Consider the following 17,461-nt stretch of genomic DNA (forward strand, 5'->3'; position numbering starts at 1 on the left):
AATAAAAAAATCCATTTTTTATTTTTTTTTTAACAAAATCATTGATTATTATCCACCCTGGTTATTTGGTGCATATATTGCTACCACTGATATCTGTTTTTGATTTATCATTATTTCCGCCATTAAAATTCTTCCTTCTTCATCTGAGTAGACATGTTTAGAGTCTAGGTAAAAGGTAAAAGTTCCCCCGCATGTGCGTGCTAGTCGTTTCCAACTCTAGGGGCCGGTGCTCATCTCCATTTCAAAGCCGAAGAGCCAGCGCTTGTCCGAGGACGTCTCCGTGGTCATGTGGCCGGCATGACTAGACGCCAAAGGCGCACAGAATGCTGTTACCTTCCCACCGGAGTGGTCCCTATTTTTCTACTTGCATTTTTACGTGCTTTCGAACTGCTAGGTTGGCAGAAGCTGGGACGAGTAACAGGCGCTCACTCTGTTACGCGGCACTTGGGATTCGGCCCACCAAACTGCTGACCTTCTGATCGACAAGCTCAGTGTCCTAACCCACTGAGCCACCGCGTCCTTTGTTTAGAGTCTATTGTCTCCTTAATATATAAAGCTACTCCTCTTTTCTTTTGTTGTGCTGATGAGAAATAAAGTTTCCCAACTTTTGGGCATTCCAAAAATTTGTCATGTTATCTTTTTATATGTGTCTCTTAGAGACAAATTATATCTATTTTTAGTTTTTGTAGTCGTGTAAAATTCTTTTTCCTTTTTGATGGGGAGTTCAACCCATTATATTCATTGAGAGAATCCCACTTTTCTTCTACATTTTCTTTACTTGTATTTAGGTTTTATTCTTCTAGTAATTCTTGTCTGTCTCTGTTCTCTTGCCATTGCCCCTCCTTCTTAGTCTGTATTTTCTTTCTTTCTTTTCTCTTCATATAGCCAGCCACCTCTTCTGTTTTTAACTCTTCCTGTTTTCTAAATTCTTAAGATTTCAGAATATACCTGAAGACAAGGTATTACAGAGCTGTTAGCAGAAGTGTTAAAAATTGGGAAACAAGAAATGGAAGGAGAAATAGATCAAATATTTAGAGTTAACTCAAGCTACACAAGGAGATATAAAGTGCCCAGGGAGGTACATGTTAGATTTGTGAAGAAATCAATAAGGGACGAAATATTGAGAAGAGTGAGGGATCATCCACTATGATATAGAAAAAAAGAAATTGTGGTTTTGAAACAAGAGATAAGAGATTCACGAAAACAATACCAATTTTTGACCATCAAATTAATAAAAAAGGAGTGATTTTTTAGATGGCTGGTCCCGGAGGGGATTTTAATTAACCAGGACAATAAAAGATACATATTGGACTCCATCTTATAAGGAAACAGAATTTTATAATAGACATCCCAAGCAGATAGTGAATTTAGAAACTCTAGGATTCTTGACACTTTCAAGAATGTGATCACTGGTAAACTAATATTTTTAAAGGGGAGCAATAATTTTTACTCGTATCTATGGTTGTATTTTGTCCAAGCTGTTGCGATGTTTCCTCATACTAAAGAGGAAATATACTAAAATAATAGTGAAACAAAAGTATTCTTGTCCTAGGAACAGATGCTGATCAAGGAAGCCATAATCCTGTTAGCGTAACTACACGTATTCCCCGGTGACTGTCTTAAAGAGGAATGTACTAAAGTCCTTGTTTAAGCAAACATAGTCCTGTCCTTAAGGCAGATGATGATTGGGATAATTATATCCTGTCTACACGTACTACAAGTATTTTTCTTCTGTAAACTGTCTTCGGATTAGAATGTGTAGAATATTAACCACATATGTAACAATGTATAACAATGTATAACTAGGAATTAGAGGTGTATAAAAATGTCTGTTCATGAGCTCTTTGGGGTTCAGACCTTTTGCTTTGTTCAAGCCTTCTGAACCTGCGCATTAAACTTTTCCTTTCCTGAAGAGCTGGCGTGAGTCTCTTCTTCCTACAACAATACACTAGCTTGTTCAACAGTAAAATGTTGCATAAGTTATGTGTCATCATTTTCAGAAAGGTTATATGTAAAGGCTTATATATGGATAGAAATATTGCAGCACTGAATTATATAAGAAATCTGGCATAGACTGTAAGTCATAGACAAGGAATGTGTTGCCCTCCGGCTGTTCTGCTATAACCACCACCAACTCTTCCTGTTATTTCCTGGCTCTGGCTATTGGGAAGTATAATTCAACAACATCTAAAATTTTCCCAAGTTGCCCACCTGCACTGCAAGGGAGAAAGGCCTTAGGTTGGTAGTGCCTTCTCTGCAAAACATATCATGGCATTATATTTCCACATAGGACTTTGAAGAATTGTATTTTAAACCTTCTGTCACTTCACTACCTGTTATAGTGGGCTTGATTTGTCATTTGCTCCATGTTTCATGATTTGCAAGGTTCTGATAATCAACCGTATTTAGGGGGTGAAACTTATGATTTCTATTGTCGCTATTCATCTCCTTGGATCATTATAGAGCTGAATTTTATCTAGATGAGATGGGTGGCACATACATCTTTCCCAGGTTTGATTACCATATAGATGTGCTTGGACTCCCTACAAAATTATTCCTTTTTTAAAAAATTCAATTTATATTTTACTTAAATGTCTAATACAGTTAGTTTTTCAGCAATATATATATATATATATATATATATATATATATATATATATATATATATATATATATATATATATATATATATATATATATATATATATATATATATATATATATATATATACATACTTGCTCTATGTCTCCATAATGGAACTTTTGGCTATCTAAGCAGCATTGATATTAAAACTGAATAAAAGGTCCTATTTGTGGAATGGAGGAGGGGCTCCTCACAAACATTGTGAGGTAATCCTTTGTCTCCTCCCATACTCACCATGTTAATTAAGATGTTTCCTTCTCTGCAAGCCAAACATGTTGTACTATTGGGACTTCAGGGAAGGGAAAGGGATTTTATAGAGTTCATTAGATTGGGTATATACTGAACCTGCAAAGAAACCTCATTATTGTCATCTGTAAAATCTGCATGTGGATTATTGTTCTTTTTTGTAACAGGCCAATTTTCCCAAGGGAAGCCTCTGGGAGACGATGAGGTATGAATCTTTCTGGATCATTTACTTCTTGATGGCTTTTCAGTGAGGAATGGAATCTCAGCTATCCGTGTCTCTCTCTCTCTCTCTCTCTCTCTCTCTGTGTGTGTGTGTGTGTGTGTGTGTGTGTGTGTGTGTGTGTTTATAGTTAGAATTGCTTTGAAAAACACTGAGTATAACCATTTTCATAATTCAGTTTATAGTGAAAGTGATAAATACTTCAAGCACTTTCTGTAAGTTTTTGAAATCAAGGTGCTGTAGAGTTATTTACTGAGTAAGAATGCAAGAAACATACCCCACAGAGACAAGAATCTTTACAAATAACAGGATATTTATTACCAATAACTTTAAAAAAGGTTACATCTGCTAGATCACTGATAAATATGATTTACACTTGGGAGAAAAACTACATAGGCTTTTTTTCTTTTTTCTTTCTTTTATGGGTTTTTTTTGTTTTGTTTTTACATAGAAGTAACCATATCAAACAAAGAAAGGAACACAGCTTGAAATACTGACAATATTTCTCTGATTAACATCCCCAACTTACACAAGTGGAAACCTGATTATGAGTTACTTAATAAATATATATTGAATGTTTTAAAATTTACTTTGTATGTTTTGGAAGAAAAAGAGACAAGTTAGAGGAAAATGTAATCTTTCAAGAAGGACAAATTATAAACTTCAGTAGTATATTTTTAAAGTTGGGGAAAATAAAGTCATTTTAATTTTAATTATTATTGTTTCATCTGAGCATAATTACAAAATATTTCCCATAGTAACAAAAATCTTTTTCTATTAATATATTTTTCTTGCAATTTTTGACAATTATCCAGTGTTCTTGTGCATGTACAGAATTCTGCACAAGCGCATTTGTAGGTGCAATACAGCAACTACATGAGTTTTCAAGCCACTGGATTAGTATTAACAAACTCTGCTCCAGTACTGGTTTTACTGCAATGAATGGCAATAGCATGAAAAAAGCATTATGATGATTTGAATTCATTTGTCAGATTTTAATGGGGGTTTATCAACATGATAGAGATGTAGATATGTCAGACCCTGAAAATTAAACCTTGATATTCAGAACACTCAGAATTAAACTATTTGAAATTCAATGAGATATCCAGACATACAAATTGTTCTTAAAAAGAAAACTAATTTTAGAGAAGCATTCTACAGAATATTATTTATCAGACTTTTGAAATGACCTCTAGCTAAGCAAGATCCTATCAATATAGAACACAGATAATCTAATGTCAATTTATGAAATCAATCTATAAAGAAGTGTAGATTACACGTATCTGTCAAAATAAATTTATTTAGTAAAGAAAGAAGCATTTAAAGTCTTCAAGATTTCATGATTAAAATGGTGAAAATGCAGAATTTTATTCATTTATTTAAATAAAAAATTAACATAAATGGTTGAACTGATAACTGTCAGTTTTTCACCATACTCAGAATCTTATCCTTATCCATTGCTATACAGTAGCAATGACTGGCATTCATTATATTAAGAGTGGTGAATGATAATTTAATGTTTGTTCAATTTTATAGAAATGTAAATCAATATATTCAGGTAAAAAATCATGTGTGTTACCAAAACATTATCGTAAGGGAAAGAATGCCATGGACTTTCACAAAATCTGAAAGCAAACACACAGCATGTTTTACTTGTAGTTTATTTATCTCATAAAAAAGCAGTCTTGTATGTCTGCAGTGGCATGATTCATCCCATTCTGCATATGTGAAGGAGATCCTGAAAAGTTATGCTGAATTTTTTTCTTCTCTCTGTCTGTCTCTTGCCCTGCCCCATCCTCTAGATACCTGCCCTGCTTGGCAAGGGGCATAAAGTTTATGCTTCATTGTGGTTATCTAGCATCTAATTATCTTTCTTCTTTAGAGGGAATTAGAGTGAACCCGAATGGAAGCCTTGAGTTATAGGTGACTTTTTTGAAGCGTTATATTGCAATATGCATAGCTGTAGCAAATTTAGGCCTGAAGGAGATGACAGTCTTCATCAAATAACTGTGGAAATCTTTTCCATGCCCAAATAGACACACACACATACACACATTCCTGGAAAGATGGACTGAAGCTAAAAGAATTCATTGTGCATTCTTGTCAACCTATACAATGAATTTGAAATCAGTTACTGACAATTATGGCCATCTGGCCTGAAACATTCCAAACTATATATTTATGCAATGACAATGTCATCAATAGCATTTCATAGCAGAGGGGGAAAGAAATCAATATCTACATCATATATTAACTTTAAAAAAGTCTATAAAACACTAAATATATAATAAAAATATGCATATAAGGACATATGTAAACTGCTTTGGTAACATCGTATTACGGATGTTTTCAGTGCATTGCAGAGTTTCCAAGGAAACGTCAGACAAAGATATATTTGCTTTGAGGAAGTACTGTATAATGCCATTCCTAGAGAAGCATAAAACATTTTTTTTCCAGTAGTAAGATGTACTTGAACAACAATATTACTTAGTACTGGGTGGCTTCAAAACAACTAGCTAAATGTTGCTTAGTTATATTATAAACAGGAAGTCCTTTCATTATTTTTTGTCATAAACTTGATCTCGCTGTGAGGGAAATCATTATTGTGCTGATGGCTGACAACGTACAAGCATTTGAAGTTGAAGCTCCTGACCCTCTCGCATATGCATCTAGGGGAAAAAGAAATCAAAATGTTTAATATATCACAGCTTAACTTGAACAAATGAATGAAAGTTCTGCCTGAGATGCACACATTTTCCACACAGCTGTTTCAGATAAAATGCTTTTATATAAAGACTGCAAAACATGCATATCATATCTAAATGGGAAAAGATTATTTCAAGCTTCCACTGCTACACAGACTGTTCCTTTTCATATTAATTAAGGAACAGCTTGTATAGCTTCCCATATTTTTTTTAATCATTTTCACTATTTTCACTCTATAAAGTAAAGAAGGTTTGAAGTCAGTCTCAAGTTCTTTTGATTTCAAGGAGATATCCACACAGTTTTTCTAGCAGCACTGCTGAAAATAGTTTACTCCTACCTTTTTCTAAGTCGTAACTGCAAGGATACATCTTCCATAATCTTTCCTATATAACCTATATTTTTCATAGATCTGATGAAAATGTTTCTAGTTCACAAAGTCTTATATATCAATGAATTTGGGAATTTCAAAATAATTATGACAACATATCTATTGAGTAATAAAGTAGCTCAATGTGCATCTTTGAATTTCCTGTAGAGTCCTTTGTTGCAGGCAAAAGAGGCAGCGACTGCAAAGGATCCTATTTCATTTTAATTTTTGTCTGGCAATATTGTTTTAGATACTCTTTATTTTCCCTAAAATGGATAGTATTCTGCCCTTGCAGAGAAATATTCTGGTGTAATGAATAGTTTCACTTCCAGTTAAAATATCAACCTTCAACAATTAAAACTCAATGACAAATAAAACAAGACAAATTGAAATGTTGAGTTGGGTGGTGTTTCAACAATAGTTCAGCTTGTCTTTTTAGCTAGGAGAGGGGCGGGGAATGAGGCTTATTTCTCATGCATCTCTGCTCTAGCCTACAATTTAAAATTGACATCTTCATGTTTTCTCTATCTTGTTGTCTTGTTGCATGATTGTAATGCCAAATGGAAAGACCTAAATCAGCCATGGTAAAGCAGTAGTTATATGGAATTGTGGTGGTTATTTATTTATTTATTTATTATTTGGATTTATATACCGCCCCTTTCCCGAAGGACTCGGGGCAGTGTACAGGGCAATTAAAACACTATATACAACACATAATATACAAAAATTAAAATAAATTAAACCAAGTTGCCTTAAACAATAAAACACGTTCTAAAATTTAAAATGTAAAATCTAAAACCCCAATCCTTCAGTCCAGGCCGGCAAGTTCGAATAACCAAGTCTTCAGGTAGCGGCGAAAAGAGCAAAGGTTGGGAGCCATCCGGAGCTCAACAGGAAGCTGGTTTCAGAGGGCAGGCATGCCCACAGAGAATGCTCTCCCCCTGGGGCCCGCCAGTCGACATTCCCTGACCGACGGCACCCTGAGGAGGCCCTCTCTATGGGAGCGCACAGGACGATGGGAAGTTAACGCCGGCAAAAGGTACTCCCGTAAATAATCCAGGCCCATGCCATTGAGGGCTTTATAGGTCATCACCAGCACCAGGTTAGAATGCAGTATGTCAGCATTGCAGTCAAACACAATCAGCTCAAGGTTGACTCAGCCTTCCATCCTTCCGAGGCCAGTAAAACAAATTCCCAGATTGTTGGGGACACTATGCTGACTCTGTAAACTGCTCAGAGAATCACTATGGTGTGGTATATAAGTCTAAGTACTATTGCTATTAGATGAGATGGTCACTGAAACTTATTTCTCTACTAATTTTGTGTCTATTACATTTTGCACCAAAACCAAAAGAAGGTAGTTATCAGTTTCATCAACTTTATGTACTATTATTTTTAATGATATACACATGTAAAATTGTAATCCAAAATAATTATGCTTTAATACAGTAGTTGGAGTTTCATATCTATATTGCTTCCAGCAAGAAGATACTGTCTTATGTTAATTCCTAGCAACTAGCTTTGAAACTATGCTACATTGATGTAACACAAAGATACCATCTATTTTAATCTCTAGCAATTGAACTTTGAAACTATGCTGCATCTATGGAACACTTCTGGTTCTCTAGAAGCCTACCGTTTTATTCCAGAGCACTCTGAAGTCAAAATCTGATAAGAAACAACAATAGTTCTAGTTGTTCAGGCATCTTTTTAGTCAGAGCCATTTAGCATTTTAAAGATATTGGGGATAAAACAGATTTTATCTCTTCAGCCAGTTGCAAAAATAGAAAGGAAAAAGTAGGAAGGTATGTTTTTAACTCATACACTTTATACTTAGGTAAACCAATACGATTAACAAAACACCCTTACTTGTTATCTTTGGAATTCGAATCTGTTCACTGCTGTTGCCATCCCCTCCATCACTGATTGGCTTTATTTCTATGATATAATCTTCATCAAAGGGCAATGAAAGCTCCACAGATGTTTTGTTTGTCTCTATAATAGACATACTGTTTTGTCTATTCCATCTATAGAACACCTGCAACATATATTTGGTTAAGGGAAATTACTGTGTAAAAAGAATTACAGTATAATAGAAATAATTTCTTTTTCTAGGCACAAAGCATCTTATGTTCTCTAATGCAAATGACTTGTTTTCTAGGGAATTATGCCTTCCTGTACATTAGAAGAAACTTCTGACACATGCTTTTATTTCTTAAAGCTTTTTTTCTCTTCATTTAGCTTTGAGAGGTTAGGAGTTCCAGGAGACATCCTTCATCTTCTGGGACTTTATAGGCTGATTAGAAGTTTGGTCCCATGACATAAGGTTGAGGCTAGTTTAAAGGTAAAGGTAAAGGTTCCCCCGCACATGCGTGCTAGTCGTTTCCGACTCTAGGAGCCGGTGCTTATCTCCATTTCAAAGCCAAAGAGCCAGCGCTTGTCCGAGGACGTCTCCGTGGTCATGTGGCCGGCATGACTAGACGCCAAAGGCGCACGGAACGCTGTCACCTTCCCACTGTAGTGGTCCCTATTTTTCTACTTGCATTTTTACATGCTTTCGAACTGCTAGGTGGGCAGAAGCTGGGACGAGTAACAGGCGTTCACTCCGTTACACGGCACCCGGGATTCAACCCGCCAAACTGCCAACCATCTGATCAGCAAGCTCAGCGTCTTAACCCACTGAGCCACTGCGTCCCTGAGGCTAGTTTAGGCATCTTTATTTTGTAGGATTTGTACTTGCTGCACAAATGCTAATTTATGTTTTTTGAACAATATTTTAATGACATTGAGGCATAAGGAAAACATTTAGTTTTACAAGGGGCCCACTACGTTGTTAGGTATATTTAGTGGACACTAATTATTTTAATAAGGGGGCATGGCGGTCAAGCAGCTAAAATGCTGGGCTTGTCTGGAAGGTTGGCAATGAGACCTAAGTATCACATGATGGAGTGAACTTCTGTTACTTGCCCCAGCTTCTGCCAACCTAGCAGTTCAAAAGCATGTGAAAGCAAGTAGATAAATAGGAGCCACTTTGATGGGAAGATAACTACATTCTGTGTGCCTTTGGCACGTAGTCATGCCAGCCACATGACCACACAACTGTCTTCCGACAATCCCCTTTGGCTGTGAATCAGAGATAAGCACTGACCCCCTAGAATCAGATACGACTGGAGAGGGGAATTATTTACCTTTTATTTTTTTTTAAAAAGTTATTTAAATAGAAAGTTAGTAATGGGCTAATAGGATTACAGCCCAAGTGAACTAATTCAGTTTGTGATTCTTTTATGAGATTTGCTTTTTTGCAATTAATTCACATTAATTGTACAAATAATTGTATGTTTTCCTGCCCATTACCTACTTTGTATCCCTTCACTTCAGATTCATTATTCTGTGCTTTAACTTGATCCCAATTCAGTACAATCTTAGAGTCTGATGAATTCCATATAATGTTTCCAGGAGGCTGACTTGGAGCTGAATTCAAAACATAGAAGTTTGAATATTAGTAAGAAGCAAGATTTTTCTTACATAACATAGACTTGTCTATCATGTGCGTCAGGTGCTCTAAGTCAAAGATGCATGTTTTATAACAAACAGATGCTTTATAATGTGAGAAACAGATATATAGTAAAACAAAATTAGACAACAGTTCTGTATACTGATGACAGTTGGGAGCAGGCCTTGTTCTGAACAGAAAACAAATATTTATTTTTCCTGGTCAGCTTTTAATTTTCTGTGTCACAATTATAAAATGAAGGCTGAAAGAAAAGCAGCACTCACAGAAGAATAATGAATTGAAATAAAGGCAGTGCTAATTGAACGACCACTCATTCAATGACTGCTCAAAATTATGATGGTGCTGAATCAGGACGACTTCCAAGGATGGATCATTGTAGAGCCGCAACCAATTGTAGTGCCCTGCAATCATGTAATTGCCATTGGCAACCTTTACTTGCTCTGCTTTCAACAAGCAACATGGTAAGGGGGAGCTGGCCGGAGATTGCAAATGGTAATCACGTGGCCACAGGATGTGGCAAATGTGCAAGGTTCATCTAATGATGGCAACTGGGATTGCTGCAACTGCGTTGTAGACAGCACGATCACATGAGCTTGCACTTAATAACCGTGTTGCTTAGCAACAGAATTGGTGGACAATCTGTTCGTTAGAATAAAAATTCTGTCTACCCCCATGCACCATACTCACGTGGCTTTTTGGTTGTCACATTGACTACAGCGCTGGATGGTCCCATCCCTGCTGTGTTGTAAGCTTTGACAGCCAAATGGTATAAAGCACTGCTCTTCAAGTTGGTGATTTTTGCAAAAGTCTGATTAGTCATAGTTTTCATTCTTCCAGCCTGCTCTTCTTTATCTCCATGTTTCCAATATCTAACCTATGCACACATATTTAAATGTATCCTTATTTGAAATCTACAGCTATATAAGTTTATATTATCTGCATTACAATTCCAAACAGATGAGTTTCCCTTAAATGCATCTTTAGGTTTTAAAGGAATTCACATGTGCCCATTATGTAGGGTTAAATTGATACTACTAAATTTGTAATTGATAAAATTTGTAGATGATAAAATACCAATTGCTAAAATTCATCTCTCTTTAACACTGCTGTTATTATTATTATCATCTTAACAGCAAATTAATCCTCTCCTTTCAATGTCTATGTGCCCTACATAAGCAAAGAACTTCCGTTCTGTATTTGCTTGGGTTCTTGATGGATGGTTAAAATTAGGGATAAACATTTCTGATGTTATATCAAATGAGATGTGTGATATTAATACCTTTACTACTAAGATGTTTTGCCATAATTCAATTTTAATACAATAATGAAACTTTAATATAAACAATAACAGCACCTTAGCTAATTTTTAGAACTTTCACAGCTCTTCTCAAATCTTTGTAATGCCTGTGTTTCAACAGGCAGCAGCCATTCTAAATATTTATTTCATGCATGAAGAAAATAATCCCTTTCTATCAAATGTTACAACTAACAACTTCCTTGCCTTTATCACTTGATGTTTCATTTACATGCTTGTTTTCAAGATAGCATACTCTCTACAGGACATAGAAGTAAAATTTCCCATTTTAATTTCTAGTTAATTATTTTATTGTAATCTAGCTAAAAATAGTATTTATTTAACCTTCCTGTGAGCATGAGAAGAAAAACAGCATTTTGTAACACAGTATACAAAGTGGGATTTAAACTATACGTTGCATAATTCAAGGAATTTGGGGAGGTAGCAAATGGCTGATTTGCACTTATTGAAACATCTAAGATTTTTATTTGCAGCCTGATGCATTAATAACTGAAGCCATATGTTCCAGAAGCTCATTGATAGCAATTAGATTTGTATTTCATTTGTTAATAGTTTTTTCATGCATTAAAACTGCAAACAACCCTTCATGAAAAAGTAATGCACCTACCTCATAGCCCTGTATTCTTCCTTTGCGCTGGATCTGTGGCAGCAAAGACCAAAAGACTTCTATATCTGAAGCAGAAAGGCTTTTGGCAAAGACATTGGTGGGAGCTCTGGTGGGTTCTAAAAAAAAGCACAATAATTAGCTGCAGAGTTATCATACCTACAAATATCAATAATTTTGGAATCCACAAGATAAAATCAGTTATAGAGGACGTTAGGCCATCTATTAAGAACCTAGTTTACTCAGAACTCTGAAGATTGTGCTTACGCACAGCCTCCTGTCATCCTACTGCAACAGGAGTCCTCATCCCTCAGACCGATACCTGCCCACGGCCTGTTAGGAATTGGGCTGCACAAGTAGTGTGCAAGTGAGCGAAGCTTCATCTGTGCATGTGCGGAATCTAGATTGCATACAAAACTATCCTCCCCCAGTCTGCAGAAGACAATTTTTCTTCTGAAACCAGTCTCTGGTACCAGAAAGGTTGGGTACTGCTGTACTAGAAGGAACTTCTGTTCAAGCCACATGAAAATGTTATGTAATATTTAATCTGAAATCTCTAATTTACAGAGTACAAGGCCAAGAACAAATCAATTCTATCCTCCCAAGAGTAAGAACAAAGTGGTTTGTTCTTACTCTTAGGAGGATAGAAATTATTTCGAATGTTTCTCTGCTTCTACTGTAGCTAATATTTGCTTTGGTTTGAAGATGAAAGATGGCAGAAAAAAACCCCACCCCAAACCCTATAGGGTTGCCTTTTTTAATGGTGGCATCATCTGTAACAATTTATAACTCAAATTAGACTTGTTACCATCTTTTGGATGTAACTAATTTTTGTGTTCGTTATCAGTCAAGTTAAATATTATGTAAATGTTACAAGCAGAAGGCAAGATGAGAAGCAAAAGTAGAGAATAGTATCACATTTAGCAGTTACACTTTTATATCTGTCTAAAATCTTCCTGGTTAGGTGGATGTTAAGATGTTTACAGTTGAGGGAAATGTATAGATCCTATGATTGAATTCATAGGCATTTGTAAAACTGTGTGGCTATACAAAGAAACAAAAAATGGCAAACATCTGGAAGACGAGCTAGTGTTTAGATCCTAAGTTGTGTCAACTCTTTGTGACTTCAAGCACCATAGGATAACAGGCCCTCCTGTCCTACACTGTCTCTCAGAGTTTGCCCAAATTCATGTTCATTGCAACAATGATACTATTTAATCATCTCATCCTCTGCCGTCCCCTTTTCCTTTTGCCTTTAATCTTTCCCAACATCAGAGTCTTTTCCAATGAGTCCTCTCTTCTCACTTGGTGGCCAAATGATGGTGGCCAAAGAACAGTCAGGGTTGATTTCTTTCAGGAAGAGGAGCTAGTAAGTCCTGATTATTTTCAGCTTTTAGATCTTTTGAACACGATTGTAATCAGGCTGAGCTAGGCTGACTATTTTTAAATCTGTCTGCCAGCTGATCTTCAGAAATTTAGGCAAAATCTGACCTTGAGTTAAAGACAAAACTGAATTCAAGATTAATTTGAAACTCTGTGATTAGATTCAGGTTTTTAAAGACTGAACTTGCATGGATTATGATTTACAGCTGAGTATGATTATCTTCATTGCAGAGATTATCCAATTATGTTCAAAAAAATCAAGCAAGATTTTATTGCTAAAATTAATTTAGAGAAAAATGTACTGCTATAGAGAGATAAGGGAATAGTTCATAATTAGACAAGATTAATTCTTGCTAAATTTCAGTATCATTCTTCAGAGAATAAATGCTCAACAGACATTAATTATTCATATCTGTTTATATGTACACACATACATACACATAAAATAGGGTTAGCAATTATCAAAAGGCTTTACAAAACATTATCACAATCCTAATGTAATTTCGGAATAGGTTTAAACTTAATATGCAAACATGCTACTGCATGTGCTGCCAACACTGATAATAGTGCCATTAAGCATTAAAATGAGAAATTAACATTTTAATTTGTGAAAATATTTTGACCCAAAAGGCCCTCTTAAACCTCTCAATGAGCAGTGTAACATAATGCATGTCTCAAATGAATTATCTCATTCTTCAAACAAAATGTCACCATGATTAATATTAATTTAAAAGAGAATGAAACCTAAAATTGGGTACATGCCATTTCTTAGCAGCATATGTGGACATTAACAATAAGAGGGATGCAAGGCCATTTCAAAAACAACCAGCTTATCATATACTGCCAGATTATTTGGCTATGCTTACCTTCATCAGCTGAATAAACAACAGTGACAGGGCTGAAAGGACCTTCTCCTTTGTTGTTGTACACTCCAACTTTAACTTCGTATGGTGAAAATGGAGGTAAACTCTCATTCCGAAACACATATCTGGAGGCATCTGGTGAAACCACTACTGTCTGCATCCAGCTTATTGTACCAACTGGACGGAAGGCAACAACATAGCCAAAGCCTCCTCCATTCTGTAATTCTTCTGGCACTGTCTATACCAAGAGAAGAAACATGGAAACAGGTTGATGAATAAGGTGTGTTTGTTAAGAGGCATAATAACATTTATCCTGCAAAAATTTAGAACTAAGAAATTCACCTTGGAACACTTTTTCCTGGGAAAGGAAATAAGCACTCAGTTCTAAAAGCATCCTACGTTTTATTACTAATTTGTTTCAGACCGTTCGTGTCCTTTTAATAGCCTATTTGCTTTTTTGAAACGCCTTTAGTCCTAAAATAGTGTATTTTAGAAGAAGAACAAACTATACTTATAAACATTACAGACAGTTAGTAATCAAGGCCGAAGCATCTAACAGCCATCTGCAAAGAGACAATTGTAAGTTTATTGTCTCCCATAAATGCACTAGCTGTGGTTTGATCCAAGTAAAGGTTATACTCAAGAATCGAATAAACTGCTTATGCAGATGGAAGATTACTTTCTGCTTTATATAGCAGCTACAATTCTTGACAACAATAGCTGAAGAGCATCCTTCTTTAGCTCCGAGTCACAAATGTGAGAAAGGCTTCTATTACAGTATTTTTGAAGCAGAATAAGAAAAGAGCTTTAGCAACTTATTAAGTTTTTCTAAAAGCATCTTGGTGGAGCTTAGAAATGTTTTTGGTTTCCCCCCTGAATTCTATTAGTTATATTCTCATTCCCTTTGATAGGAAGAGCTACTGTACATAATCAAGGTTGGCTGAACTATTAGGCAGAAGCGGGGGGGGGGGGGAAACCACTTTAGGATGATAGATGATGAAAAATATCAATCATCAACTCTACTTTAGCATTTGTGCTGTCTCTATCAACTGTTCTGCATGTCTGGGAATTCTGGGAGTTGAAACCTACATAGCTTAAAGTTGCTAAAGTTGAGAAACACTGGTCTACCAATAAATTTATAGCACAGAATGTAAGAGGAGAGTATGCCACCTTGTTCTTTTCCTCCAGCAGAAGGGTGACCTTACAAAACATTTATAGTGCTCACCCTGTCCTATAGCCTTCATCTAAGAAGGACTGATAGTGAGGAACGCATTATCTTGTCAGCTTACACCACAATCAATCTTGTAAACAAGGAATATCCAATAGGCTTCCTGGAATTCCATGAGGTTCAATCAAAATGTGAAAACTTGGAAGCAGATGGCAGAAAAAAGTCCAATAAAGTGTACCTCTTAAGATTTAAACAGTGCTGGCTGAACTGTTTTGGCATGTGATAAGACTGACATGGTAATCCCATATTTGGTGTGTTGTTGTTGTTAGCTGCGAAGTCGTATCCGACTCATCATGACCCTATGAACAACGTTCCTCCAGGCCTTCCTGTCCTCTACCATCTTCTGGAGTCCATTTAAGCTCACGCCTACTGCTTCAGTGACTCCATCCAGCCACCTCATTCTCTGTCATCCCCTTCTTCTATTGCCCTCAATCTTTCCCAGCATTAGGCTCTTCTCCAGTGAGTCCTTCCTTCTCATTAGGTGGCCAAAGTATTTGAGTTTTAGCTTCAGGATCTGGCCTTCTAAAGAGAAGTCAGGGTTGATCTCCTCTAGGACTGACCGGTTTGATTGCCTTGCAGTCCAAGGGACTCGCAGGATTCTTCTCCAGCACCATAGTTCAAAGGCCTCAATTCTTTGGCGCCCAGCCTTTCTTATGGTCCAGTTTTCACTGCCATACATTGCAACTGGGAAGACCATAGCCTTGACTATATGCACTTTTGTTGACAGGGTGATGTCTCTGCTTTTTAGTGTGCTGTCTAGATTTGCCATGGCTTTCCTCCTGAGGAGCAAGCGTCTTTTAATTTCTTGGCTACAGTCCCCATCTGCAGTGATCTTGGAGCCCAGGAAAATAAAATCTGTCACTACCTCCATTTCTTCCCCATCTATTTGCCAGGAATTGAGAGGGCTGGATGCCATGATCTTGGTTTTCTTAATGTTAAGTTTCAACCCAAGTTTTGCACTCTCCTTCTTCACCCGCAACAAGAGGCTCTTTAGTTCTTCTTCACTTTCTGCCATTAGAGTGGTATCATCTGCGTATCTTAGGTTGTTGATATTTCTTCCAGCAATCTTAATTCCAACTTTTGATTCCTTTAACCCTGCCTTTCTCATGATGTGCTCTGCATATAAAGTTAAATAGGCAGGGCGACAGTATACAGCCTTGCCGGACTCCTTTCCCAATTTTGAACCAATCAGTGGTTCCGTGTCCAGTTTTCACTGTTGCTTCTTGGCCCACATATAGGTTTCTCAAGAGACAAATAAGATGGTCTGGTATGCCCATCTCTTTAAGAACTTGCCACAGTTGTTATGATCCACACAATCAAAGGCTTATATTTGGTGTAGGATACTGCTATTACATTCCTAAATATATATATATATATATATATATATATATATATATATATATATATATATATGTATGTATGTATGTATGTATGTATGTATATATATATGTGTATATGTATGTGTGTGTATATATATATATATATATATATATATATATATATATATATATATATATATATATATATATATATATATATATATATATATATATATATATATATATATATTGGTAGCCTCTCTACCACTGGTAGTTTTTCCAGAGCATATGTATGTTGGCACTAAGAGCATAGACCTAATTGTATGAATCACCCAGCCTGGCAATTGTCAGGTACTATGACATCAATCTAACATATAGACCTCAATATTTTGATAGTTATCTTTCTGCATCACTGCTTTTGCTTGGTTTAATTGTCAGCACATAAGCCTGCTCTTTATATCATAAAGAGAGAAGTCCAACAGCCCTGGCTTCTTCATCCTGCTGATAAGTTTGCAGAGATTATTAAAACTGAGCAGCTAGACAGACTCCTGCTTAAAATGTTTTGTTTTGTTTTGTAGGTGGTGTGTAACAATTTTTCCTTTGGATTTAATGTTTGGACAGTTAGGATTCTTGTGTTCATTCTTGAGCTCAGAGTCAAACAGCCAGCAATGAATGCTTTTCTGAATTGCAATGACTGGAAAGTGTCACCAGTTACCCACTAACCATATATATTCATAGTTGTTTGGTTCCTATAAGCTGTTTTGTGTATCTTGTAAGATGCATTTGTGGGAAAGAAGGAATGGACATGCATAAAAGATAGAATACAAGAGGCTCATTCAAGGTAGGATAAAGAGGCAGAGGGATTTGCTGTGATAGATCTTCGCTGTGTAACATTTGGAAAAATACTAGAATGTAAATTTCTAAGATCACTAATCAACGAGTAATTTTGGAGAATAAAAAGTGGTTCTCAAGTGAACTGGATAAGGAAATGCAAGGGGAAAAAATACATATGCAGCACTAGAAGCACTGTGAACTACCTACAAAACACCACT

The 17,461-nt window shown here is 36.1% G+C and overlaps 1 protein-coding gene across 1 annotated transcript in view; it reads right to left on the reverse strand.

Moving 5' to 3' along the window:
• Window positions 1-5,320: 5,320 nt before the first annotated feature.
• Window positions 5,321-17,461, reverse strand: part of LOC308663538 (contactin-4-like) — a 288,569-nt gene continuing 276,428 nt past the window's right edge. Inside the window, exons 17-22 of the mRNA XM_081320031.1 lie at window positions 13,866-14,100; window positions 11,620-11,735; window positions 10,385-10,571; window positions 9,542-9,654; window positions 8,053-8,221; window positions 5,321-5,779 (exon numbers count right to left, since the gene is read on the reverse strand). Coding sequence (XP_081176157.1) covers window positions 5,679-5,779; window positions 8,053-8,221; window positions 9,542-9,654; window positions 10,385-10,571; window positions 11,620-11,735; window positions 13,866-14,100 — 921 coding nt within the window. The 3' untranslated portion in view covers window positions 5,321-5,678. The remainder of the gene's footprint in view (window positions 5,780-8,052; window positions 8,222-9,541; window positions 9,655-10,384; window positions 10,572-11,619; window positions 11,736-13,865; window positions 14,101-17,461) is intronic.

This window comes from Vipera berus (assembly GCF_964194415.1).
Source record: "Vipera berus genome assembly, chromosome: 2".
Taxonomy (NCBI): Eukaryota; Metazoa; Chordata; class Lepidosauria; order Squamata; family Viperidae; genus Vipera; species Vipera berus.